This window comes from Triticum urartu, chromosome 2, assembly GCF_003073215.2.
Source record: "Triticum urartu cultivar G1812 chromosome 2, Tu2.1, whole genome shotgun sequence".
Taxonomy (NCBI): Eukaryota; Viridiplantae; Streptophyta; class Magnoliopsida; order Poales; family Poaceae; genus Triticum; species Triticum urartu.
Genome location: NC_053023.1, coordinates 224,756,674 through 224,782,767, shown reverse-complemented (window position 1 = coordinate 224,782,767; position 26,094 = coordinate 224,756,674). Strand labels below are relative to the sequence as shown.

Here is a 26,094-nt window from a genome sequence, read left to right as displayed (position 1 = left end):
AACTTTTTTTCCCGAGGAATCGAGAGGATTACTACCTTTCATTTACGGGTAAATACATATTAACAAGAGGTGGACTCGTCTTGAGGAAAATGGCTCCGAAAACCCGCATAAATAGAAAACAAAAATAAGCCAACTAGCGAATCCCCTTTGGTGGGTGGTAGTTACCGAAAGCCATTCCCCTCTGCTTGATGTCCTCAAGGGCCAGCCTAGCTACCTCGACGTAGGTCATACGAGTTCCTTTGAAGATGCGCCTATTCCTCTCCATCCAAAAAATTTCGTACCACTGTGCCGACACCGCTCCTCGCATGAGAACCAGGAAATCATGCCACCCCACCATTCCCCAATGCCAGAGGCATGCCACATGACGAGAACAACTCTCCCGTCCATCCCTGGATGCAGTTTCTAACCACCAAGAAGAAAGGGCAATCCTTGCACGGGTGGGGCGCCGTTTCGAGATGTTTAGGCAAAGATGACATCTAGTATCACTTCGAATTCTTTCACTTTTTTTTACTATTCATGTGGGTACATTTGAGCTAGAGTGTAGAAACTCCATGTCACTCTTGATTGGGCTCTCTATCGCACGTCATTGCATTTCTTTCGTGTTGTTCTCGTTTGGTTGCCTACCACATGGCCGCTGTAGCATATTTTTTTATTTGTAAAAGGTAGCTTGGTTGTATGATAGATTTAAAAGAAATATAGATTGCAAATTTTCACGTATTTAAAAATATATTCAGGATTTTTTAAAATGTTCATGAACAAAAAAATATGCAGAAAATTATGAAAATGTTCATGGGTATATAAATTGTTATGAATTTTAAAAAATTATCCATTAATTTAAAAAATATTCACAAATATGAAACTGTTCACGAATTTGAATAAATATTCGCTATTTTTGGAATTTTTTATATATTTAAAAGTATTTATACAAAATTTAAAACTAAGACCAAGGAAAAAATGAAAAACGGAAAAATAGAAAAAATAAACATGAAACCGGCAAAACAGTCGAGAAACACAAGAAAAAAAAAGGGCGAAGAACCTTGCTAGAACGTTCTCGAAAACTCGCTCTGGCGGTGACGGGGGCAGGCCCAGTACTGTACAGGATGTGCGTTTTGAACCATTTACACATTATATTATGGAAATCGTTTATTTTCATCCGGCTGATAACAGAGGACGCGTAAGTCGCCTCGTCCTAGCGACGCGTGTCCCGCGTGGCGTGGACCTGGCAACCTTATCCTCTCCGCGTGCCCCTCGGCTCCCTCATCTCCTACCTCTGCAGAAACAAATCCCCATCTCTTTCTCCGGACGCAGGATAAGCAAGCCCGCCACCGGCCACTGGCCCGTCGTCGCGGCAGCTATCGTTGCATGAGCCAACCCAACCTGCTGCTGCAGGCACCACCAGCTGCCATCACCGCTCCACCTGCTTCTTCTCTTTTTTCTAGGCGCGACCAGTCCAACCACAGCAGCGCTGCGACCCCACGATCTCGCCGTCGACCAGTGACGCTGCAACGCGAATCGGAGGGGAGCTGCAATGCAGCAAGCGACATGTGACCCGTGGAGCCGGAGCCGTCGGCGCTGCCTTGGACCAGGCCGGGCTGCAATGGAGCTTCGCCGGAGCCGTCGGCGCTGCGGTGGAGCTCCGGCAGGGCTGCAATGGAGCTCGACCGGAGGTGCAATGGAGCTTCGCCGGAGCCGTCGGCGCTGCCTTGGACCATGCCGGGCTGCAATGGAGCTCCGCCGGAGTTGCAATGGAGCTTCGCCGGAGCCGTCGGCGCTGCCTTGGACCACGCGTGGGCTGCAGTGGAGCTCCGCCGGAGTTGCAATGGAGTTTTGCCGGAGCCGTCAGCGCTGCGGTGGAGCTCAGGCAGGGTTGCAATGCAGCTTCGCCGGAGCCGTCAGAGCTGTGTTGGAGCTCCGCCGGGGCTGCATTGGAGCTTGGCCGGAGTTGCAATGGAGCTTCGCCAGCGCGTCGGTGCTGCGTCGGAGCTCTGCTGGGGCCACAATGGAGCTCGCCGGAATCAATCCGTGGTGCTGCGTTGGAGCTGCGGTGGGACTGCAAGTCTGCAATGATGCTGCGTTGACTCGCTGCTACCCTGGCGTTGTTGTAATTCAACGGCCACCAGTGCACCGATCGAACGGCTAAATAGGCGGATGATTTCTGGTTTATTTGTAGCAGGCCCCTTATATTATTCCTCGCCTTAAGCGCTAAATAGGATTTTCGCTGTTTAAAACCCTCCGGGCTCGCCATTCAGGCTTTTCCACGGTGTCGCGGCCACCACGGAAGAACCGCCCGGCCCAGAGCAGACTCACCCTGCATCCATCTATCTCCCCTAAAACCCTAAAAACACGAGAAGCCCTACTCTGCCTCCCCTCCCCCGAATTGCCGCCTCTCCTCTCCTCTCCTCCACCGGAGAGAGAAGCCAAGGAGGATGCCGCGGATCACTTCGGTGGAGAGCCCCGGCTGCCCGCCGCTCCGCGCCATCACCACCGACATCCTCGGCCTCATCAAAGGTACTGTCACCTTACCCGACTTCGCCGCCTCCCCTCCGCCGCCGCCTGCTGCTCACTGTTCCTTCTCCGTTTTAATCCCGGCGCAGTCGTCGAGGCCCGCGCTAGACCGGCGGGCGTCGCCAAGGTCGTCGAGACGTGGGGCGAACCCGACGCCTCCAGGGCCATCCTCGTCGCTTCACTCGCCGACCGAGCCGTCGACCCCGTCAGTCCCCTCTACCAGCTCAGCTCTCTCCCGTAAGCCCTTGGTGAATCACGGCTGCTCATTCCTATAGTCACGATTGTCTATTTTGTTGCGTTTTGCAGGTTTTGGCTGTGGCAAGGAAGAACGGTGTGGTGAGTAACTGCTGCTGCTTCTCTGAGTTGGGACGCTTACCTTGTGCCTCTTTCAGTTGGTTGTTAATTCCAAAGGTTTCTGTGTAGGTTGAGTTGCTGAATCCATTGAATGGTGATGCTCTGGCCGTTGTCAAGTCCTCTAGGACAGACCAAACTGTCGGAGCTGTGGAAAATGATCCCCTAGTCGCCCTGCACCTCTTCAGAAAACATGCACCGGACTTAACCACGTAATTTTCACATGCTCATAATTTTCCCCATAATAGATATCTTACCACACGTCTACATCTGTAGTATTAAGTATCCATATATCAATGAAAAGTTCATTGCTCTTGTGCGTTTTGGTGATATTGGCCAAATTGTATTTATATCTAGTTGCTCGTTGCAGGTTAGGTACATTTCTTGCTTGTACGGAGAAGGGCAAAGCAAGTGTGAGATCTGTTGCAAAAGAAAACACGGTATCTGACTCGGATGTTGGGCCATCAAGCACTTGGGAAGTGTGTAACAAGGGTACATTGCAGTTTTCATCTGTGGATGTTGGTGAAAACTATGCAATGTTTGGAGGGTGAGTTGACTATAACCTTTAGCATGCGATTACCGAATACTGTATGCTTAAGAAACTGCTGTTGGGCTGCATTCATTTTATTTACCAGCTTTTCTGTCTGAGATGTGAAAATCATTCAGGAAATTTGTAGTGTTTTTAACAGTTATTTGATTCATTTTAGGAATGGTATGGAAGTGAACTTGTGGGATATCACATCTTGTAGTAAGATGTGGTCTGCTAAATCTGTAAGTGCCAATCTGTTTTTTGACTTATTAGCTGACATCGCAGCAAACATTTATCTGTATTAATTTTATTTTGATCTCACAGCCCCGAGCTAACAACGTCGGTATATTTACCAAACCTTGGTTCACGGCTGGAACTTTCCTGTGCAAGGATGATCACCGTAAAATTGTAGCCTGCACAAATAATCATCAGGTACCATATCTCATCACTGTTGCTAACAGAATTCCGAGTTTAATCTTGTTTGCTCAATGTTTGTGTTGGAATTCAACAAATTTAACCAGTTCAGCTCTCTGACTGCAAGCCTGCTAGTTGATGGGGTTTTGTTATGATGTCTGTTGCATCTGTGTAGTCCCCCCATAGCTTGTAAATAATGATACCATTTCATTTGCTTAATTGGCGTGTTTGCACTTTCTTTTATGCTAGGCAGTGATTAGCTGTGGATGTTTGCTACTCCCTCCATCCATATATACAGGGCCTAATGCGTTTTTTGAGACTGTCTTTGACTATCGATAAGATTAACAGTATATGAGATGTATACTGTGAAAATTATATCATTGGAAGCTCCTTTCACCTACGAATGTGACGGTATGCTTTGTGTAACTTGCATGTCATATATTATTCCTCTAACATGTGGTCAAAATTAGCCTTGAAAAACGCATTAGGCCCTATTTACATGGATAGAGGGAGTAGGACCATTTGCATCTGTAATATATTATGCTGCACTGATGATGACCGCTCAACTTTACTACCACTAATGGTGTTTTCATTTTGTGTTTACCAGGTTCGCTTATATGATACTGCTTCGCAAAGAAGACCTGTTGTTTCAGTTGATTTTAGGGAGTCACCAATCAAGGCAGTTGTAGGGGATCCAGATGGACATACTGTCTATATTGGGACAGGAACAGGAGACCTCGCTTCCTTTGACATGAGAACAGGTACGATAAACAGATGGTGTGCAGTATCTTTCAATGCAACTGAGTATTTTAGGAACATGTGCCTTTTCTGTCTAGTGTTAAAGTGGCCTATGTGTCACAAGTCTACTCCTTTTTAATCATCAGATCCACTTCATGTTTGCTGTTTTGTATAGGTAATAATGGTATGGAGTACCTATATTGGTCCGTTTCTTTATTTTATTTTGTCTAATCGACAGATAGTTAGTGACATGCAGTTGCAGCTAATGGAAATGGTAGAGTTGAAATATTTATCAGCATTTCTACATGTTAGAGTCTGATGTATAATGTTTAACAGATTGGAGATTGCGTAGCACTTAGTTTATTATTAAATATAATGACATGGACAAATGATTATGGCTAATAACAACCCAAGGTACAATGTATGCGAGTATAACTTATTTTACAGTGTTGTGATTGGTGTGTACCTTTTTTTACAGGAAAACTACTCGGATGCTATGTTGGTAAATGCAGTGGAAGTATTAGATCGATAGTTAGGCATCCGGATCTGCCTTTGATAGCATCTTGTGGTGAGTTATAAATTTCCATTTATTTCAGATTGATTTATTTTGAATGCAACATATAGTTTTACGTTCCCTCAATTTTGTTGTGCACTTTTACTTTTTATTGGCTGTCTTTGTTTGTACTTATTTGAACTAACTGGGGATATTATTTTGGTCTTTGTAGGATTGGACAGCTACTTGCGAATCTGGGATACAAATACAAGGCAGCCGCTTTCTGCGGTATGTCTAAAATTAATTTCACAGCATTCATATTAAGCTCGAAGCTTGTTGTTGCTCCTTGCAATTAATTGATGCTAATTTTTATTTATATTGCTCTAATTGTTTTCTGGCGCGTTTTGACATGTGTGTATGTAAATGAATTTATTATAGTGAGCATGAAGATATCATTGACTAGCCAAATATCTTATGACTTAATCTTGGGCTACTCTTTATTACTCCCTCCATATCAAACTATAAGATGCCTTTTAGGCTAAACTAGCCTGTAAAAACCTCTTATATTTTGGTACAGAGGTAGTACCTAAAAAACATATAATCCTATAATTGAGTGTGCAAGTTCATTTATACATGTCGGCGTATATGATAGATGATTTTTCGTTTCTATCTTGGCTAACCTTGTACTCTAGTTAATTGGCCTTTAGTGATTGCGCTACTGGTTATACACCATGGTTCTTCATTTTAAACTCTTCATGATCTAACACATGTTCATTGGTTGGTAACAGGTCTATCTCAAGCAGCACCTCACGACAGTGGTTATTGATTCACATTTCTCAGCTGAAGGTTCGTCTCTCACTCTCTCTCTGCGGGGAGTTTCTTATGTATTTCCAGTAGCTATTCTGTGTTATGTGCTCTGTTTTCCGTTGTTGTTGTGGTAAGTTATGTGAGAGTGGCAATTGTTTTTTTACATTCATGTTATCTCGAATGGTGCTTGCTGTAGGGGCAAAGTGCTTCCCTTTAGGACTGAAACATGTTGACTTGTTAAATTTCATTGGATGTGGAACTGATAATTATAGTTAAGAGCTTCTTTTTACTCAGAACACTTCTGAGTTCTGACCTGTAATCTTAAAATGGCGTACATCTTAACTGCATCTTGATGGATGCCTTGAGGTTTGAGGTACTGTGCTAACACTACTGTTGTGTCTAGAATCTGAGGAGACTAAATCCAAGCAGCCAGATTCTTCAATGGTGGCTGAAGCTGCAGTCAGAAGGGAAAAAAAGAAAAAGAAGAATGTATTGGTTGAAGAGGCTGAGGAAGGAACTCAAATGGTGGACCCTGATGACTGTGATGCTGAAGCAGTCAGAAAGGACAAGAAGAAGAAGAAGAAGAAGAAGAAGAAGAAGAAGAAAACTGTTATAGAGGATGATGAAGAAACGCAAATGGTCGACCTGGATGAAGACGATGCTGAAACAGTCAGAAAGGCAAAGAAGAAAAAGAAGAATAGAAGGGTTGCAGAGGATGAGGAAGGAACTCAGATGGCTGGCCTTAATGACAGTGATGCTGAGATCTATGCCCCAAAGAGAATAAAATCTGAATCTGGCGAAAGAAGCAAAGGCACGAAAAAGAAAAGCAAGAAGCAACAAGTTGCCTAGGACATTTGGTGTGCTGGAATTATTGACGTCTGACCACGGTGCTTGCCTTAGTGAATTTGTAAAAGAATGCCTTTTAAGTACAAGTTCATTCAAACTTGAACGGTATGGTTCATTTGTAGTTTTTCCTTGAAATATTACCTGCTGTTTACAATATTATGATAAGTGATTCGAAAATATTATCAAACTTGAACGGTATGGTTCATTTATACTATCTCATCTGACTCGTCCTCATCTTGGTTAGTTTGTACCGAAGTAGCAATGGTCTAGTTTAGTGTGGACAACGTCAGTCCTGTTGGTGTAGTGAAATTAATGCAAGCTCCTGGACATTTGAAATTTGAACTATTTTTGGCTGAAATGTGTAGGATCTCTGCCAATTGATATAAGATAATAAGTATGTATGCAAGTGTTGGGTGAGCATATAAGATACGGAGTCATGTTGCAGACGAGGTTAAAAACCATTTCGATAATTTCATGGGACTAGTTGACCAAAATTGATTTTTACACAGTTCCCTTAAGGCTATACACTTCATCTCTCCATATGAACAGTGCTTTTTTCATATGAGCCTTTGCTCTCACCTGTATAAACTCGCATTAACTTGTCTCCATATGTAATCAGGGAAGGATTCTGTCAATCTTATTATGTGACAGCCAAGCCATATAATTTTCTGCAATCTTTCTTTGCTACCACAATCATGTGACCGCCAAACAGCCCAACTGTGCTGGATAACTTGCTGAATCAAACAGCTTGAGATCGCCATCCCAGCTTTCAGCTAAGGCGATGTCATGATTCTCAACCCCAGGATCAGGGATGATGAATTCATCAAAGTTAGATAAGGTTTTCAACTGCGCGCTCAGTGACGCTATTGTTTTCTGGCAGTCTGCTAGTTTCCCCGCAGCACGAGCTAACTCTTTCTCCTGTACAAAGTGATGGCATTCCAGTTACTCATCAGAAAAACATAATCACTTAAAAAGTCCTCAACTTTTCATCACCGGACTTGGTTGTGATAGTTAAGAGATACCTTAAATTTACCTTTGTGATGTGCAGGTCTGTACTTGCCATAGGTTTCACTTCCATTGGTTTTGGCTGATGACCTGGAGCTCTGCTGCACAATTCCTGTTTCAAGTCATGGCATTGTGCGGCGAACTCCGACGATTCTGCTCTCTCTTTGAGAATTTGTTCCTCAAGCAAGTAAATCTTTCTGTGCGATTCCTCTGCTTCTTTCTCTTTGAGCTCTAACCGGCTCGTCATTTTGTTCTTCTGGGCTTCGGAAGCATCCAGTGCAGTTATGTAGGCTGATGACAAGTTCTTCTGCGTCTCCAATTTCATTTCCAACTGCCCGGCGTTCTCCTTCAAGCTCTTGATTTCAGCTTGCGCCGACTTGAGTTGAGATTCCAGTTGTGCAATCAACGGCCCTTGTTTCTCCAGAGTCTCTTCAAGCGTGTTAACCTTCTCATTCAGGGCAAAGGCATCTGAATTGGCGGCCTGGAGTTGAGATCTGAGCTCATCTCTCTCTGCTTCCAGTGCTTGGAGATCACGGCACCGCTTTGCGGATTCAACAGACAATGCCTTATCCTGCTGCTCCAGGCCACGCACCTTCTTTTGGAATGACACGATTTCTTGTCCTGCCAGCTCCAGCTCAATCTCTGCACCCTTGATCTTTGCCTCCAGAGCATCGACGGCACGGCATTTCTCTGCGAGCCTCCTCTCTAGCAGGGTGATCTTGTCGCTGTATTTTCTGGCGTCGGACTCGAGCTGAGCACGCAGCTCTTTCGTCTCCGACTCGAGCTCATCCATCTGCTGATATTTTGCCGCGAGCTCCAGCGTTAGCGCCTTCTCCGAGTCCAGCCGTTCCTCCAGGATGCGCCCCTTGTCCAGCAGGCTCGTGATCTCGCCATGGGCCAGCTCAAGTCTGCCCTCCAGATCGTTCCTCTTCCTCTCCGCGTCTTGCATTTCGGCCTCCATGGCATGCCTCTCTCCATTGACGAGATTTAGCTGCCTCTGCATCTCACATGATCTCTCCTCTGCTACCATTGCCCGATGGCGGCAAGCCCTCAGCTCGCGCTGGGCTTCGTGCAAGGCTTTGTCCTTCTCGGCCACCAGCTTCCTGGCCTTCTCCTCTAGCTTCACCAGCTGACCACCGGTGTCCTCGGCATAACTGCTGCTCCTCGAGACGGCGCCGTTGGCTGACGCAAGCTTCTCCATCTCAAGGAAGTCATCCATCACACCGATGTCGACTGCGGTTGCTAGGCTTGCACTCCTCGTCTCGGTCTTGTACTGGTCGAGCTCGGTGATGAGGGCCGATGCCCATGAGTCGGAGCAGTCCGACTGGCAGTCCGTCACCGACTCGGCACAGAGGGAGCTCGGGGTGCGCCGGAGGTCGCTGCTGAAGGAGGGTCTGCGTGCAGTGGCCTGCCAAAAACTCCAGAGACGTTAGCTTCCAACAAAGGAGGTCAAGAACCGTCCTCTTCACATCACATAATATGATGCCTCCAATGGCGCCAAAGCACACGAAGAAGGAAGGGTGTCATCACCTGCAGTTTTCTGCACTCGGCTTCGAGCTTGGCCGCCTTCCTGATGCTCTCGAGCTGCTGCTTGCTGGCCGCCTCGGCCGCCCTCCTGTTGAGCTCCTTCTCGATGGTCCTGAGCCCCAGTTCCTCCGTCTTGGCGAGCAGCTGCGCCTTGAGAGCCGAATTCTCCTTCTCCAAAGAGGCCAGCCTGGAGCTGGCATCGCCGTCACTGGTCACCGAGCGCTCCGACTTGGCTTCCAGCTTGGCCTTGAGCTCGACAATCCGCAGCTCTAGGTCGGTCTTGTCCGACTCCCACTGCCGAGACTGCAGTGCCAGCGCGCCCTGGACCTTTTGGTCCTGCTCTTCCTTGGCGCGCCGGAGCTGCCGGACGCATTCCTTGAGCGCGCCATCCAGCGTTGAGTTCTTGACAGTTGCAGCATTCAGCTGGGCTTTCAGCGATGCCATCTCGTTTTCGGCCTTCTCCCATCCTGGTACGAGAAATGCATGCACAATCTGCTTGTGAATAATGTTCAATCAAAGGCTACCTAGTAATTTTTGTGTGGTGCTTAATCTTGTTGTTCAGTCATGTTTAACTGCACTGCGTACCTAGAACAGCTTCTTCGGCAACTTTGGAATGCTGCTTGACGAGATCATCTTTCGCACGAATATCCGATACCACAGAGGACAGCCTCTCGCTCAGCACCTTGACTTTCACATTGCTGTTGTCCTGTGCTTCCTCGGATGCGACCTCGGGCGATTTCGGGGAACTCTTGAGGGTGGTATCCTAATCAAAGAGGAGATAGACAAGCAGAGTCAAAATTGTTGTCCCCACAGAAAAAAGAAGCAAACATTGGTTAGACTAACTTGGCTCATTTTTCAGCTTGTATGGAGAATGTTTAATGCATAAGCTCAAACTGTGGGCAGCCCGGCAATTGTTCCTCGCTGTTGCATTAGAGTATTGGAGGGAGAAAGACAGCCTTGGTCAAAAGACTGCAAGCGAGGGCAGCAGCAGCAGCAGCACAATCAAGTAGCAGTGGCGCACATGAAGAGAGCTGGAATCTTGATTGCTCTCTCTGCGCCAGCAAGCATTATGAGCCATTTGTGTTGGGCCAAAGGTGATGGTGCAGCACATGGAGTGGCCACCAGAAAATCTGCATCTTGCCCTTGTTGCAGCCATAATGTTGGCAGAGAAAAGAGAGTGCCAACTAACACATCATCCTTTCCTTGGTATGCATCCATGGATAGGTAAGGTAGGCTTGTCCTGTTAGCCACTCTGCTACGGGGACAATAGGACCCCTTACCATTCCCTTCCCTGCTTCAGTTGGAGGCCTACTAAAATTGCCATGAAGATTGGTCAATGTTGCCAACCAAAGCATCAAATGAGATTGAATCCTGCAGCCCATTATTGTCATGTGGCTGAGATCAATTGTGTGCCTCTACTAACATGGTAGAGCTACTGTTCGGTGGTCTACGGCGTGCATCCTAGTATTACCATTTACTACCAGAGAGGAGACTAAGACAAAAAAAAACATTTTAAAGAGAAATTAATATTCCAGAAAGAATGACAAGCAATCTGGCTCTCTTATACAGTATATGCTGATGAATTCTGATCCAGCATTGGGAATCTCTATTTAGCCCTATCCGTTACGTTATGTGACATCATCGATTTAAGAGTTGATGTTGCAACTTGGCGATAGATTAGAGGCCCTACAGATGTGTGATTGGATGAAACCTCACTCACATGTTTGCCATGCCACATGGCCTTGTCATTTTTCTCTGGGCGGCACATGTTGCATGATCTGTTAAGGAGGAGGCGTGTAGGACTCTCAAAGTCAATAAACACCCATCAACATGCCTGAACTGAACTTGCTCCACCGCAAAAGAAAAGGAAGATGTCTCAACATGCTTGTAAAACACTCCTTGACACTACACATGCATCGAATCTTTTTACTGTAGGCCAATTTCCTTTTCTTGCTCCTCTGACCCGTTAATACTTAGTTTGTTAAATCATGCAAGGCGAACAGCGAGAGAGTGCCGCAAAATCGCAGGAATGGACACCATCAACGTAGCGCAGGAAGAAGGATGACAAGAATCCGTTCTCACCTGTTCATCAGTTAAAGTCTCGGATGGGCAGGAGGCGGAGCTGTCGGTTTCGGTGGGGGCGGGGGCCTTGTCCGAGATGGACTTGCGGCGCCACGGCCAGCTCCGGCGATCCATTCCTCGAGTTAGCTAGCTCTCTACACCCTTGGGTTGAATGACGATGCTTATGCGCCCCTGTTCACTTCAGCAATCCACCCAAAAGTTTAGACAAGGAAAAGGGACAGATTGCAGTTTAGGCAGTATACTTGAAGAATAGAAACTTGAATCAATCCAATCCCAATGCATGCATATCAGCTCGATTAGGATGTTCAGTGTTGCGTCCATTCTGAATGAATTGGCAAGAAGCATGCGAATTCCAGCAATTCACTTATCCAAACACGCAACCACAAGGCAAGGACAAGAAAACCATCCATGGAGAAGAGATTAAACACCACACCACACCAGACCAGACCAGACCAGACGACTAAGAAGAAGAAGAAGAAGAAGAAGAAGAAGAAGAAGAAGAAGAAGAAGAAGAAGAAGAAGAGTTCATCAAGAAACAACACAATTCAAAACTACTACCTCCTGCTCTCGATCCGCTCCGCCGCAAATCACCGAGGTGGAGAGAGGAAAGTCCAGGCGAAGAAATCGACGAGAGAGGAGAAGCAAGGAATGGAGGACGCACCTCCCAACAGCACGGCACGGCAGCAAGACCCAGGAAGTAAGCCCCAAGAAGCGCGCCCTTTCTCCTTGCTCTTGGACCCAAGCAGGCGAGGCGAGCCTATGGTGGCATGTCGTCCGCAGTTTGCGCCCAAGATTCTGTTAGCACTTTGTTCGTTGGAAGTTGCATCACGGTGACAAACATGACCAAGAGAACAATGGTTCGAGGGGGAAAAAGAACAATGTAGTTTGGTTCACACAACAAAGAATGAAGGGAAATAACTGCCATATAAGGAACGCCTTATGCTAAATCGCCAATCACATATGCACTTGTTCATACTATTACATTTATTATGATCAGCCTGTAAAATTATTTATCGGGTTGCACTATTTTATGAGCAAACACAAACTGATGCAATGGTCACACCAAGTAGGCGGGGATGAATTGAAGTTCCTTGGATTGCTACCATGAGTCTCCCAGTAGTCAGACTTACAATTTCATGTCTCACTATGTCGAAGAACGACATGCTGCAAAGAATTGAAATATAATCTTAAGAAAATGCACCAACTGACTGAAGTACTGTTGCTAAGTACAAAATAAGATTACAGTTTTTTCATGACAGAAATTACCTTAATCTGCGTCCGGTTGTATGTGTATGTAATATGTACGAGCTCATCCATGGTCTGGATTACCGCAGGATATGAGAACTCCATACCTTTGGTGTCCTCTAGTGTCATTACCTCGTTCCATGAATCACCGTCATCCGTGGAGACTGCAATCTTAAGTGTGCCCCTGGAGAAAGTGTTGTAAGCAACTAGTACTCTTCCATCCTTCATCTTAACTCCATCGATCCCTTGAGGTGTAAAGTCCAGTGGAGAAAACAGAGAATTATCAAACACTATACATAAACTATTTATTGATGTGCTCCCACCAGACGTGATCTCTGGAGACTAGTAAAACATTTCCCAGCGCAAGAAAAGGGTAGTGAAGCAAGGAGAAGGCTAATTTAGCCAAACGGTTAAGAACAAACCAGAGTTTGGATTAGGAAGCTCAGTCTTGTGCGCGTAGCTCCATGTCACACCTCCATCTGCAGAATCCGCCAGGCAGACACGGCCAATTGTCTCAAAAGATCGCAAAAGCATCCGAATTGTCCCATTGGCAGTTTGGTATGGAACTGGCTGAATCACCCCAAGTGTTTCACCTTCTATGTATATAGGACCGTGCTTCCGCCATGTCCTGCCACCATCTTTTGTGACCTATAAGTTGTTAAGAGGACTCGTTAGAACCACAATACAGGATGTGATAAACGCTTGATGTAAGTCTCCCTCCGATCCATATTAATTGTCACAGCTTGGAGCATATTTTTTTCTATATAAAAAATGAGACACTGGAACATAGTAGTTACCTCCAACCATGCACCCCAAGAGTTCCAGCTTTCTACCGAGGACCCACATAGCAGGCGACCATCTTCAAGCAGGAAAGGCTACATTGAAAAAGTTGTCATTAGGAACCAATTTACTCAATAAAACATGGCGTCATGCTGACAAATGCCCCTACCCCTCCCCCGCGTCGTCCGCTCTCGGGCGACTCAGGGGCGCAACCCTAGTCGCCCGCCGGTTCCCCACCGCCCCTCCTCCCCGAGAACGTATCCTGTGCACCTGCCAAATCTGTGCACCAGGTGCACCAATAGGTTTTGGGCCATTAGATAAAAATGCAACGTGCCAGATTTTGCCATACGTTGGACTATACCATATTTACGGAAGTAACCTTATGGTTTATTATATTTGACCCACACTGCACATCACATTCTTCCATCAATAAATTTATGTGTTTAATTTTTTGGCCCATACACAAAAATGGTTATATACTTTGAACCGAATGCCTGATTTTTGAATCTGTTTTGATTGTCAACTTTGTCTTCACGGCTCATGAAATCTTTGAAACAAGATCAATGTTGAATATGTTGTCCAATTATTAGTCGTGTGCATTTTAAAACTTAAACTTCACTTGAAATGTAATTTAAGCATGTGCACATGGGATCGACGTGTGGAGGGAGAGGCAGAGTTTGAAAACATATAAAGTACATCTAAGTTTCAATAGAATACATATAAATGTTTTTTTTGCAGGGACAAAAAATATAAATGTTACAGCGACATTAAAAAAATATAAAAAATATTTGGCATTGATCTTGTTTAAACATCTTGTCAAAACAAAAATGGTAGTCAAAGACAAACCAAATTCGGATGTACGATTCAACATATATGAGGATATTTATGTTTTGAGAAAGAAATAAATAACACTGACTTAATGATGGGAGAGGAAAGGGTGGAGTGCGGATTGTTTTTGACACAGTATGAGGTCTTCTCTGCAAATGTTCCACCAATCTATGCTTCAGCCTACTTCCATCCCTCCAATATGTATCCGACGGCTATGGTGTCATTGGTGCATCCGTTGCACCAATTGACCTGGTGCACAGGATACGTTCTCCCTCCTCCTCCCCCGCCGCCGCCAGCAGCCGTTGCCGGGCTTGCCCGCGCGGCAGTAGGCGGCGGCGGGGCTTCCCCGCACGCCCGCCTCGGCCTCTGGAGACCCCCCTCCCCGCATCAGAAGACGCCGCCGCCCGCTTCCTACCGTCTCGCCCCCTCCCGATCCGGTGCGGGGGCCTCGGCGCCGCCCATCAACAGGCCGGCTCGGCCCTGGATCGGGGCGCTCCTCTGATCTAGCGGCTGGTGAGCCGGGGTTCGCCGGATCCGCCCGGATCTGGCCGGCGTGGCCCTGCCTCGTCCTGCCCGGCTTGGGTTGCGGTGTGGTGCTCCCTGGTGGCGGCGGTATGGGTCTTTCTCCATGGTTCGACGGGATGTGTGCGGTGGGTGGATGCCGGGGCGGCGGCCTCGGGTGGTGTGGATGGCGTTGCCTCTGCGGGCGACGGCCATGGGTGCTGGTGGTCCGCGACTTCGGCCGCGCGGGCGGCGAGGTCTCGGTGGACGTCTACTACAGTGGGTCGGGGTGCCCCGTCACCCGGCGTGCCTGCTTCGATGAAGTCGAACGCCTTCTTCGGCTGTGTGCGCTCCTCTGACCAGGTCTTTGGCCGAGTGGATGGGATGGGGGCGGGACCAGGGGAAACCCTTGGCCGTCGGCGGAGGCCACGACAATGGCGGCGCCTTTGTTGGGCGTCGGTTCCCTTCTTGGAGGCCTTGTCGAGGTCCTCTCCCATCTTTCACTGTGCTCTCCTTTTGGGCGAAAGCTCTAGTTCCCCTTGTGGGCGACGGCGTCGTACCCTCGTCATGCTCCTTCTTGAAGGCGTCGCCTCGGGTTCCCGGAAGCACAGTGGGCGCTTTGCAGTGTGTGTGAGGTGTTTGGCGGCGGCAATGTGTGCAACGTTTCATCTATTCTACCGCCGGTCTTCATCTTGTGGTAGCGCTCCTTCGGCTTGGAGATGGACTGGCATAGGTGGTGGTCGTCATTTGGCGTCATGGTGGCGTCGATGGCGGAGGAACCTGCCAAGGTTGGTACCTCAATCTGCTCTGAAGATGGACAAGTGGAAGATGGTGGCGACGACACATGTGAGTGCGTCGGACTGGATTGTGCCCCAGACCCGGTATGTGGCTCGATCGGGGCTTCCAGCTTTAGATGTTAGGCTTAGGTGAGAGGACTGGGTATATGGCCCAGCTTGCACCCCTTCATCATATGGATAGGAGTAGCGGCATAGGTTGCCAAGATGGTGGATTCAGACATATTGTTGTACTACTTTGTAAGGTCCTCGAGAATAATCAATAAAATGGCCGCATGCATCTCCCAGATGCAGAGGCCGGGGGTCATCCTCCTTTTCTAAAAAAAATGCTGACAAATGCCACAAAAGCAGTAAACTACTACTGACTTGTTAACGATCAATAGCAAAACTGCTGTTAAATGTGCACACTGCATACTGGTATAGAGAACTATGCAAGATAGAAAAAACCACAAATTTAGACATGCCTTGTTCTTAATAGGGCCAAGAATACCAGGCGGTAGCTGCTCTCTCTGTGACCAGGATATGCCACCATCCAGCGATCTTTTCATGGCACCACTCCACCTGAACAAGTTGAGTTTATCATGAAGTCACCGAATACAATCCTATTAAAAAAATATCATTTGGCTTCATCTAACTGCTCTATCCCGCGGTTCTCTTGCCAGTTCAATCCAACATCAAAGGCCAAAGAAGGAAAATAAAGTTCTTACTTCTGAACTTCCTGACCAATCTTGTAGAAGAGGAGCAGCTCATGAGAAGGGAGCTGAAATAGTACAGGATTCCACATGGGCACCCCATCTTGTTCATCAGCAACTTCTGGAGGATGCCAGTGACCATCCTACAAATGTAAATGTAAGATTCTTAGGAAGAACTGATATCTCATTTAAGAGACAAAAAAATCGAAGTGTCCTGGATAGATTGAACCCACACTGTATCTCTGCAACCAGATTTTGACATCCGGAGCACCTTCCTTGGATCCACCAAAATAAGCCACCAAAAAGTTGTCTTTCCCAATCTAGCAAGAGAAATTTCACCTATAAGTATTTACTATGATATTTCCTTTTACAAACTTTGTCGTATCCTAAAGCTATATAGTACCTCTACAATGGTGGAAGCATGGCAGCTACTGAAAGGGGCACTTCCAGCTGAAAATGTCAGCTCCTCCTTCACAATGCTCCATCCAGATGCCGCATTCTCAGTCACGTTGGTAATGTTATGAGTGCCGCCTTCCATCTGCTGTCCAGTTTCCACCTTGCTGGCACTCAGGTTAGCAATAACCTCCAATGAAATTTTTTGAAGCCTATTTCAACTTATTCAGCTGCACATACAGTCATACACTAGACTAGACTGAAAAAAGAAGACTTTCCTGAGGTTATAGGAAGGCAAAACAGAACTTACCCGTTAATAGGCTTTGAATTGGAGTCGATCTCATGCAATGATCTAGAAGATGCAGTGGTGATGACGAAAGGTTTATTGTTGAGGAGTATGGTCTGAAGTGAACAAAAAATGAAGAGGAGCAGGGAGAACATCAGTATGCAGGCTGTTGCGCTCAATGCTATTTGTTTTTTGCTGCAACTGTGGACGGTGAGCATCACCTTCTTCAGTAGTGTCCTACCTGCTGCAGCTTAGTACAGAAAATGAGTTAGGGTCCGGTTACAGATGATTCGAATCAAGGAATGGGAGCAGGAAACATGTAGGGAAAGGGCACAAAATGAGGCATCAAAACAAAGCTAGCTGAATATCACAAGTCGACAACAAGCGAACGGACGATGCTGGTGCCTTTGGGTCTGTATAACTAGTCAAATTCGAGTACAGTACTACAATGGAGATTAAAGATGCTGCATCTTAGTACAGGGAAAAGGAATGGATTGGTCTTCCTGTTGTGCTCTACGATGAAGTACGTACCACCATACAAGTGGCAAAAGAGCAATCAGTGAACTGTTTATTAGGCCCTAAAACTACTAGCATTTCACAATCAATCAAGCCCGTCAGATAAGATAGCTTCCGGACGATTCCATGGTCCGTCTCAAGGGCAAGGAGGGAAGAACTCTGAGAAAATTAAGAGGGGGATGATCCGGCGATGGGGGTGCTCTCCTGGCCCCGGGCGCGCATTGCCAAGGAAAGAAGAATCAAGCGAAACGAGCAGCGGGATCAAGGAAAGCACGGCCAAGGAAGAAGCTCTGACGCGGACTCACTGACCTGTCCTGGGGTAGCCGCGGCTGCGTGCGTCAACGCGAGGAGGATGCGGGGATTGGGCGATCCAGATATACACCGCCCGGTGCGAGTGCGAGTGCGACTGACAGGAAGAAAGAGAAATGAAAGACTGGTGGATGGATCGAGACGGGTTTATCCGGTGGTTGGTGCGTGCTCGGCGGCATTTGTTCACGGGGCGAGGGCGAGGGCGCGGGGGCGGTGCCACCCGGCAGCGAGTGTAAAGACAGACCCAGGCGGACTCGAAGCTACTCGAGTAATCGGTTCACTAATCCGCCGAAGAAAAATACGAAATCAAGTTTTCTTTTGTCCATTGCTGCAGGAAAGTTAATTTAGACCATGTTTGTTTTCAGGGACTTATTAAATTAAGGAATTAAAAAAGTCCCTATAAGTCCCATCTAAACCAAACAGGAGGGATTTATAGGGACTTAAAGTGGTGATTTGGGACTTATCATAGGGACTTTTCCATTGATTCCCCTGCCCCGCACCTAACCTTATCGCTTCGCTTCGCTCCTTCCCCGCATCCCCGCTCTGCTCCAATCGCCGCCGCCGGCGGCAGTACCCTAAACCGCCGCCGCCATGGCCGACGATGAGGAGGACCGGATCCCCTCCTTCTCTCAGTTCCACGCGCATCATCAGGCATCCCAGGGCTCATCCGCCGGGGGAAATCTCAGGAGGGGAATGGGATTCTTAGATCTCAACCACAACGTCGGCGACTTCCCGGAGTTGGGCTCGTTCCAGCAACTCCTCTTCGACCAGTCCGCCGGCCATGGTCTTCCTCCTACTGGACCTGGTCGTGGGAGGCCCGTGTCTCAGGGCAGAGGAGGCCGAGCACGGTCTCTGAACATCGGAGGCCGAGGCGGCTCTCACCTGCGTCCGTTCGTCGCCCCGGGCGCAGCTGCCGTTGAGGGAGGCGTGATAGGGCGTGGGAGGACCGTGTCGCAGGTCACCGGACGCGGTGTAGGTCGAGCCCATGGGTCCTCATCGGCCGGCAGTAGAGGAAAAGCTGCGGGGAAGCAACGTGTGTCGTCAACTACTGCATCTTCAGAAGATGTCGATGAGAATGAAGGCTTTGAAGATGAAGATAAGGATTTTGCTGTTGGAGAGGTAAAATTCTGATTGGTATACATAGTTAGTTTTCTGTCACATGGTGCAAATTCATCTTCTTTATATGCTAGCTAATTGTGTGTACAATGGTATACCTTGGTGTAGAATTTGTACTAGCTTGATTCTACTTTTGTTTGAATTGTGTATTTGTTATTTTTTGTTTAGAAAAACATTGCCAAGGCTGATTGGACAGACGAGCATATTACTGTATTTTGTAACATCGTCTGTGAGGAAGCTAGGGATGGGCACTCTGTGAATGGTACTTAGACAAGTAGAGCCTACAATAACATGAAGAAAAAAATTATCAGCGTGCTGGCCTCCTCCATGCTACCAAGCAATTCAAAAATTGCATAACTATACTCAAAAGCCACTATACTGCTTGGGTGTGGTTGGGGCAGCAAACTGGTTGTGGCCGAACTGGAGATGGAGCTATAACCGCATCGAATGAGTGGTGGAAAAAAGTAATTAAGGTACATACATTATTCTGCAAATTACATCTGAATTGCTCACACTTGGTTACATTACTTAGCCTTGTCCTAATTATCTAACTAATGTTGCAGGAGAGACCAGATGTCAGAAAATTCAAGGGTGGCAACCCTGAGTATTTGGATATGCTAATAGAGCTATTTCAAGGTGTGGCAGTTGATGGATCATCAGCTTATGTGCCCATAGATGAAGATGAAGAAGAAGATGTTGTTGCCGATGATGGAAATGAGGAGAGTCCAATGAGCACCACCAGCAGGAAGAGGGGAAGCAGCGGTGGTGAACAGTCAGCTTCAAGCCCAGGCAAGAAACACAAGAACCCAATGGTAAAACTAATGACAGGGCTCATCAATACTATGACTAGTGAGAACACTTCTGACATGATCACTGAATATGCAAACAAAAGGCAGGAAGCAAAGGACAAGGCAAAAGAGAAGAAAGCAAACAACACTAAGGAATCCATTACTCATTGTCAACTGTTGGCAGTTCAATGTGGTGTAGAAGAAACAAGTGTTGAGTACTTCATGGCAACTCAACTGTTTGCAGATGAGGCAAACAGAGTTATATTTCAGAACATTTCAAGTGATCAGGCTAGACTGACTTGGTTGAAGAGGTGGTGCATGATGAAGAAGTTGTCCTAGTGTAGTAGTGATCTTGTTTGTCCTTTTTCTAATATATGTAATGGACATGTATTGTGTGACCTTGTTAAATGATCATTGCATGTTATTGTGTGTCCTTTTTCATGCATGTACTAATGTCCACCAAAAAAATGTCATCTGTTGAGTCTCTATGTCTGTTTCTGTGGATAGTAGGTTCCCCTCAATCTGTTAGACAAGCAGAAAATAGATTTGTTAGGTCATTGGAGACAATTGTAAGGAAGTTTGATAAGGTTTTGGCCTGTTTGATCAAGCTAGAAAAAGACATCATCAGGCCAATAGATCGTCAATTCAGAACTGTGCATTCAAAATTAAGATCTAGAAAGTATGCACCATTTATGGACAATTGCATTGGTGCAATAGATGGGACACACATACAAGTTGTGGTATCACTTGCCACTGCTACCCAACATAGGAATAGACATAAGGAGAAGAGTCAGAATGTGATGTGTGTGTGACTTTGATATGAGATTCACATTTGTCCTAGCTGGTTGGCCAGGATCAGTGCATGACATGAGGGTCTTCAATGATGCCCGATCCAGATTTGGTGACAAGTTTCCAAAACCACCACCTAATAAGTTCTATCTTGTGGACTCAGGGTACCCAAATAGACCATGTTATCTTGCACCATACAAGGGTTTAACCTATCATTTCCAGGAGTACCGTGATGGCACAATGCCTAGAGGAAAAAAGGAACACTTCAATTTCACCCATTCTTCACTTAGAAATGTCATCGAGAGGTGTTTTGGAGTCCTGAAGAACAAGTGGAGAATTTTGTTTCACTTGCCTAGTTATCCACAACAGAAACAAAGCAAAATCATTGTGGCTTGCATTGCACTGCACAATTTTATTAGACAAAGTCAACTACCTGATATAGAGTTCGACAAGTGTGATCAAGATGAAAACTATGTACCATTGTCTATGCCAACGACTACAACAAATGATTCAACAAATGAGATGGACAGTGCTGCTATGAATCAATTCAGAGCTTGGGTCGTTGATGGGTTGTGGTCCTTGAAACAACAATGATATGAACAAGTGTTCTTCGCTTATGTAATCTCTGTTATCTCGGTTGTTATGTACTCTCTCTTATTTCGGTTGTTATGAACAAGTGTTGCAACGAGAAGGTGTTAATTCGTTTGTGTGAACAAGTGTTATGAACAAGTGTTATTTCGGTTGTCACTATTCTGTAATTCATTTATTACTAAGGGTAACATGGACTTATAAGTTCCTGTAAACAAACAGGTAGGGACTCGGGACTTATAAGTCCCTGTAAACAAACAGGTAGGGACTCGAGAATTATAAGTTGGGACTTAAAAAAGTCCTAGGACTTATGAAACAAACAGGGCCTTAGTAGCGGATAGTCTAGCTAAACACTGTTTTAATTCTAGTTTGTCTGAACATTGGGATGCCAATGCATCTGACTTTATTCTTCCACAACTTGTAAACGATATGGCAATCGTATAAGGAATAAAGTTTGATACTTTTAAAAAAAAGTGTATCATCATTTCATATAAAAAAGCCGGACGGCCTGTACAATGCCAACAAGGCAAGCAACACCACATTTATCCCTAGGATTAGAACCAAACCTACTGCAAATAAGAACAAGGAAACTCCTTGCCTAATGTCCAGCCAAAAATATGATAAGATGGGGCAGTGAGCAACCATATCGCGTCACTACAAATGCAAAACACATCCAACCACGGCACCAATCACCAAATCAACTGGATCAACATATCATCTCACCCATGTCGCCTAGAGAAAACGACAAGTGAGCGATAGGACCTAGCCGGATCTGTGCAAGTAGACGCGCCAGAAGCATCGGCGATGGCATACATTATGTCCCAGTGGCTCAAGACTTGAGAGGGAACCCAAACCGAGAATTGAGACGCCCCAAAGCTCCAACACCGGGGACTCTGCGAGTAGCAAAGTCAGCGTGATGTGGGGTGCGGACCCTAGGTTGCCCAATCTTGCACGACTTGAAGGGGAAAAGGAGGAACACTCAAGAAAACAAGGGAAACACTCAAACAAGACCCAATTACACATTCACTAAATAGGCAAACACATGAGATCCATAAAAATAGACGAACAACAAAGAGAAAATAGTAGCAAGGGTAATTCTTCTCAAATCCACGAGGAGGTTAGGTCTTGTGATCTATGATGGGACACTGCTACCAAGACAGAGGTCTTGTGATCTTGAGAGATCCTTCTCCCAAGATGGAGGGCTTGTTCCTCTAGGAGGAGATACAAAGAGCAAAGCTCTCTCAGTATGTCTAACTGTACTTTGCTAGTCCTTGAAAGGAGGAGGGGTGTCTATTTATAGTCTATGTTGGATTAAGGGCGAGAGAGTGGGATACATAGCGAACTGCACGCACGTAGGGCCGGACTGCCCAACAATGGCCGGATGGTCCAGTTTCATCGTAAATCCACTATTGCCTTGCCGAACATCCAGATTGGTAGTTGGACCATCCGGGTAGGAGTCCAGACGTTCGGGCATGCGCAAGAGTTGCTCTTCTTCTCCTCCTTGCTCTGCTTTTGCCCTTGGTTGGCCTTGCTCCATTGCTCCTCCATGAAGTCCTTCTTATCTAAGTATGTAAAGGGTTTTCGCTTGAGGTAGTAGCCATATCTCACTTGTATACATAGAGAGCTCAAAGAGGAGAGAGGTGACCTTGGCTTCAATAGCTCATGCACGAGCTCTAGTCAATGGTCCACTTGGCGCTTGGGTGGTGGTAGCCATGGGGATGACCATTTGGTGCTCTACACCCCCCCTCCCGGGGAAATATCCACCCTCGGATCCTGATCTTCATCACCATGGTAAGGTGCCAAGTCCGGAACATTGAAGATGTCACTCATGAAGTACTTGTCGAGCAGAATATCAATCTTGTAAGCATTGTCATTGATGCGTTGGATCACCTTGAATGGGCCATCTGCTCAGGGTAGTATCTTCGACCTATGTTGTTCTAGGAAGAGGTCATTCAGAAGGTTGAATACCATGGGCTTCTTGCCGGTGTGGATCTTGGATGCATGCCGGTGCACTTGACGCTCCATGGTGAGCCTCGTGTCTTCGTGCATTTTGTTCATGCAGTTGGCTCGTGCACTTTGCATCCAAATTGGTGTGCTCTTGTAGTGGAAGTGGTAGGATGACCAATGGGAACAAAGGGTTGAAATAGTAGACCACTTCAAAGGGAGACTTGGTATTAGTCGAGTGTCTTGCACGGTTGTAGACAAACTAGGTGATGGGCAAGCACTCCTCCCATTCTTTGATGTTCTTCTTGATGAGCACTCTAAGTAGAGTGAAGAACGTCCGGTTCATCACCTCCATTTGGCCATCATTTTGAGGATGATATGCCGAAGAGAACATGAGCTTGATTTTGAGCTTGGTGCATAGTGTCTTCCAAAAGTAACTCAAGAACTTGATGTTGCGGTCGGAGACGGTTGTCTTTGGCACTCCATGAAGACACAAATTTCTATATAAAAGTGAATTGCAATATTTGAAGCATCTTCGCTCTTGTGACATGGAATAAAATGTGTCATTAGAAAATATATCAACACCACGAATATTGAGTCTTTTCCATCTCTAGCTTTAGGAAAACCAAGTATGAAATCTATGATTATGTCCTCCCAAGGTGCATATGGAATTGGTAAAGGCATGTAAAGACCATGAGATTGTGCTTTGGACTTAGCTTTGCGGCATCTGGAGAAACGGTTGACGAAGCATCCCATATCATGAAACATCCTTGGCCAAAAGTACTTGTGGGCAAGGGTAGCATATATGTCTTTTCACGTCCAAAGTGTCCCATGAGTCCTCCACCATGTGAATCTTGCAAGAGGATCAAACACAAAGAACTCTCGGGGACACAAAGTTTGTCCGCACGCAAAAGATAACTATCTTTGAAATAGAATCTCTCCCAAACAACTGTTAGTTTGACAATTGGCAAGAGGGGTCGCAAAGAAAGGATCATGCTCATATGTTAGGGCATATTTCTCCCTAAGTGGTTTTGGTGATTGATGACAACATGTTTGCAAACTAATCATGTGCATTGAGATTTTCAGACTATCAAGCATATGGCACAAGACGATTCGTGCCCCTCAGAGTTTCAAGAGAAGATGGTTTTCTTTCCTGTGTTTCTTTTCTGGTGGACTTGAGTCGTAGGGAAAACTGTACTATCAAGAGGGGGTCTGCATCAGAATGGTTTGGGTGGAATCAACACATACACTCTCCTTGCACCTATCGTCCCCTTCCGTTCCTTGGAGTTGTTCCCCGTTTGGATCGGAGTAGGGGAGAAGAGCCAAAAGAGGTAGTACCGCTGGGTGCAGCGGTCGTACTGCTGTAACCACCATTCGTACTACCGCTCATGGCTAGGGCCTCGTTTTATCATGTCGGGTTTTATGGTGGTGCCTCCGGGTTACTACCGTGCTACTCGTTTGTTCCCAGAAAAGGGGCTGTTGTAACAGTGGTAGTTGAAGCGGTAGTACCTCCCATAGGCGGTAGTACCGCTCCTACTACCGCGGCTACCACCGCCAATTCCTCTATTCTTCTCCCATGTTTCTTCTTTCTCCCGTGTATCCTGTAAGGAGTGGTAGTACTGCTCGTAGGAGCGGTACTACGGCTCGTAGGGTGGTAGTACCGCTCGTCTGCGGACTGTATGATGCTTAACGGTTGGATTTGTCCCCCACTATAAAAGGGGGTCTTCTTCCCCTAGAAGACTCACCTCTTCGTCCCCCAAACTCCATTGTTTCTCCAGAGCTCTTTTTTGCCCAATCTCTCTCCCTAACCAATCAAACTTATTGATTTTCTAGGGTTTGGTTGAGAAGGCCCGGATCTACACTTCCACCAAAAGAAATTTGATTCCCTCCACTAATCCCTTGTGGATCTTGTTACTCTTGGGTGCTTGATCACCCTAGATGGTTGAGGTCACTTCGGAGCCACATTCCATTGTGGTGAAGCTCTTTGGTATCGTTGGGAGCCTCCAATCAAGTTATGGAGACTGCCCCAACCTTGTTTGTAAAGGTTCGGTCATCGCCTTCAAGGACACCACTAGTGGAATCACGGCATCTCGCATTGTTTGAGGGCGTGAGGAGAATACGACGGCCCTAGTGGCTTCTTGGGGAGCATTGTGCCTCCACACCGCTCCAACGGAGACGTACTTCCCCCAAAGGGAAGGAACTTCGGTAACACATCCTCGTCTCCACCGGCTCCACTTGTGGTTATCTCTCCCCTTTACTTTGTGCAAGCTAGTGTTGTGTTGTATCCTTTCCTTGCACTTGTTGTTGTTGTTGTTGTTTGCATCATATAGGTTGCTCACCTAGTTGCACATCTAGACAACCTATTTGTTGCTAAACCTAATTTGTTAAGAAAAGCTAAAAATTGGTAGTTTCCTATTCACCCCCTCTAGTCAACCATATCGATCCTTTCAATTGGTATCAAAGCCTCGTCTCTTTTTAAGGGTTTCACCACCCAAGAGTATGTTTTTACAAGTGGTTGTCTAGATGTGCAACTAGGAGAGCAACCTATATGATGCTAACAACAACTACAACAAGTGCAACCAAAGGATAGAACACAAGTAAAGCTTGAACAAAGTAAAGGTAAGAGATAACCACAAGTGGAGCCGGCGAAGACGAGGATGTATCACCGAAGTTCCTTCCCTTTGAGGGGAAGGACGTCTCCGTTGGAGCGGTGTGGAGGCATGATGCTCCCCAAGAAGCCACTAGGGCCACCATATTCTCCTCACGCCCTCACACAGTGTGAGATGTCGTGGTTCCACTAGTGGTGCCCTTGAAGGCGGCGACCGAACCTTTACAAACATGGTTGGGGCAATCTCCACAACTTGATTGGAGGCTCCCAACAACACCGCGGAGTTTCACCATAATGGAATGTGGCTCTGAGGTGACCTCAACTGTCTAGGGTGCTCATACACCCAAGAGTAACAAGATCCGCAAGGGATTAGTGGGGGAAAACAAATTTCTCTTGGTGGAAGTGTAGATCGGGGCCTTCTCAACCAATCCCTAGAAAATCAACAAGTTTGATTGGCTACGGAGAGAGATCAGACGAAAATGGGCTTTGGAGCAACAATAGAGTTTGGGGGAGGAAGAGGTGAATCTTCTTGAAGAAGACCCCCTTTTATAGTGGGGGACAAGATCCAACCGTCATCCACATGCTCAGCCCGCAGCGCGCGGTACTACCACTCAGAAGAG

At 46.5% G+C, this 26,094-nt stretch overlaps 3 protein-coding genes across 19 annotated transcripts; 1 reads left to right on the top strand and 2 right to left on the bottom strand.

The window, feature by feature from the left end:
* Nucleotides 1–2,278: 2,278 nt before the first annotated feature.
* Nucleotides 2,279–6,899, top strand: LOC125536878 (WD repeat-containing protein DDB_G0290555). Its single transcript, XM_048700156.1, has 12 exons — nt 2,279–2,508; nt 2,595–2,710; nt 2,812–2,841; nt 2,929–3,068; nt 3,227–3,403; nt 3,564–3,627; nt 3,710–3,817; nt 4,407–4,560; nt 5,016–5,105; nt 5,263–5,318; nt 5,819–5,876; nt 6,241–6,899. Exons 1-12 carry the CDS (start codon nt 2,427–2,429, stop codon nt 6,684–6,686), a joined length of 1,521 nt encoding a protein of 506 aa, XP_048556113.1. The 5' UTR covers nt 2,279–2,426; the 3' UTR covers nt 6,687–6,899.
* A 232-nt stretch (nt 6,900–7,131) lies between these two features.
* On the bottom strand, nt 7,132–12,095 carry LOC125536876 (filament-like plant protein 3). Of its 5 annotated transcripts, none has more exons than XM_048700153.1 (6): nt 11,856–12,095; nt 11,298–11,475; nt 9,801–9,978; nt 9,219–9,682; nt 7,717–9,096; nt 7,132–7,601 (listed from the first exon to the last, which is right to left on the bottom strand). In XM_048700153.1, exons 2-6 carry the CDS (start codon nt 11,409–11,411, stop codon nt 7,377–7,379), a joined length of 2,361 nt encoding a protein of 786 aa, XP_048556110.1. In that variant the 5' UTR covers nt 11,412–11,475; nt 11,856–12,095; the 3' UTR covers nt 7,132–7,376. The 5 variants fall into 5 exon arrangements, with proteins under 5 accessions (XP_048556110.1, XP_048556108.1, XP_048556109.1 ...); XM_048700151.1 differs by having other exon boundaries at nt 11,959–12,095; XM_048700152.1 differs by having other exon boundaries at nt 11,298–11,468; nt 11,959–12,095.
* Nucleotides 12,096–12,155: 60 nt separating this feature from the next.
* On the bottom strand, nt 12,156–17,870 carry LOC125536879. 13 transcript variants are annotated; one of them, XM_048700166.1, is made up of 11 exons: nt 17,642–17,870; nt 17,038–17,060; nt 16,841–16,932; nt 16,541–16,742; nt 16,371–16,457; nt 16,153–16,280; nt 15,910–16,006; nt 13,340–13,417; nt 12,965–13,190; nt 12,564–12,787; nt 12,156–12,461 (listed from the first exon to the last, which is right to left on the bottom strand). In XM_048700166.1, exons 4-11 carry the CDS (start codon nt 16,673–16,675, stop codon nt 12,432–12,434), a joined length of 1,005 nt encoding a protein of 334 aa, XP_048556123.1. In that variant the 5' UTR covers nt 16,676–16,742; nt 16,841–16,932; nt 17,038–17,060; nt 17,642–17,870; the 3' UTR covers nt 12,156–12,431. The 13 variants fall into 13 exon arrangements, with proteins under 13 accessions (XP_048556123.1, XP_048556124.1, XP_048556115.1 ...); XM_048700167.1 differs by having other exon boundaries at nt 17,038–17,057; XM_048700158.1 differs by having other exon boundaries at nt 16,541–16,697; nt 17,038–17,057; nt 17,642–17,771.
* Nucleotides 17,871–26,094: the final 8,224 nt, after the last annotated feature.

Bases quoted from the DNA above. Each gene is read 5' to 3' on its own strand.
- LOC125536879 (XM_048700164.1), bottom strand. From the start codon at position 17,034: ATGCTCACCGTCCACAGTTGCAGCAAAAAACAAATAGCATTGAGCGCA. The intron at 16,281-16,370 runs GTGGGTTCAATC...TTACATTTGTAG, and splicing joins TCTGGTTGCAGAGATACAGT to GATGGTCACTGGCATCCTCC. The intron at 12,462-12,563 runs GTAATTTCTGTC...AATTCTTTGCAG, and splicing joins ACAACCGGACGCAGATTAAG to CATGTCGTTCTTCGACATAG.
- LOC125536876 (XM_048700153.1), bottom strand. From the start codon at position 11,411: ATGGATCGCCGGAGCTGGCCGTGGCGCCGCAAGTCCATCTCGGACAAG. The intron at 9,979-11,297 runs GTGAGAACGGAT...CTCTTTGATTAG, and splicing joins AGACTTTAACTGATGAACAG to GATACCACCCTCAAGAGTTC. The intron at 7,602-7,716 runs GTAAATTTAAGG...CACTTTGTACAG, and splicing joins CAGACCTGCACATCACAAAG to GAGAAAGAGTTAGCTCGTGC.
- LOC125536878 (XM_048700156.1), top strand. From the start codon at position 2,427: ATGCCGCGGATCACTTCGGTGGAGAGCCCCGGCTGCCCGCCGCTCCGC. The intron at 3,404-3,563 runs GTGAGTTGACTA...GATTCATTTTAG, and splicing joins AACTATGCAATGTTTGGAGG to GAATGGTATGGAAGTGAACT. The intron at 4,561-5,015 runs GTACGATAAACA...CTTTTTTTACAG, and splicing joins TTCCTTTGACATGAGAACAG to GAAAACTACTCGGATGCTAT.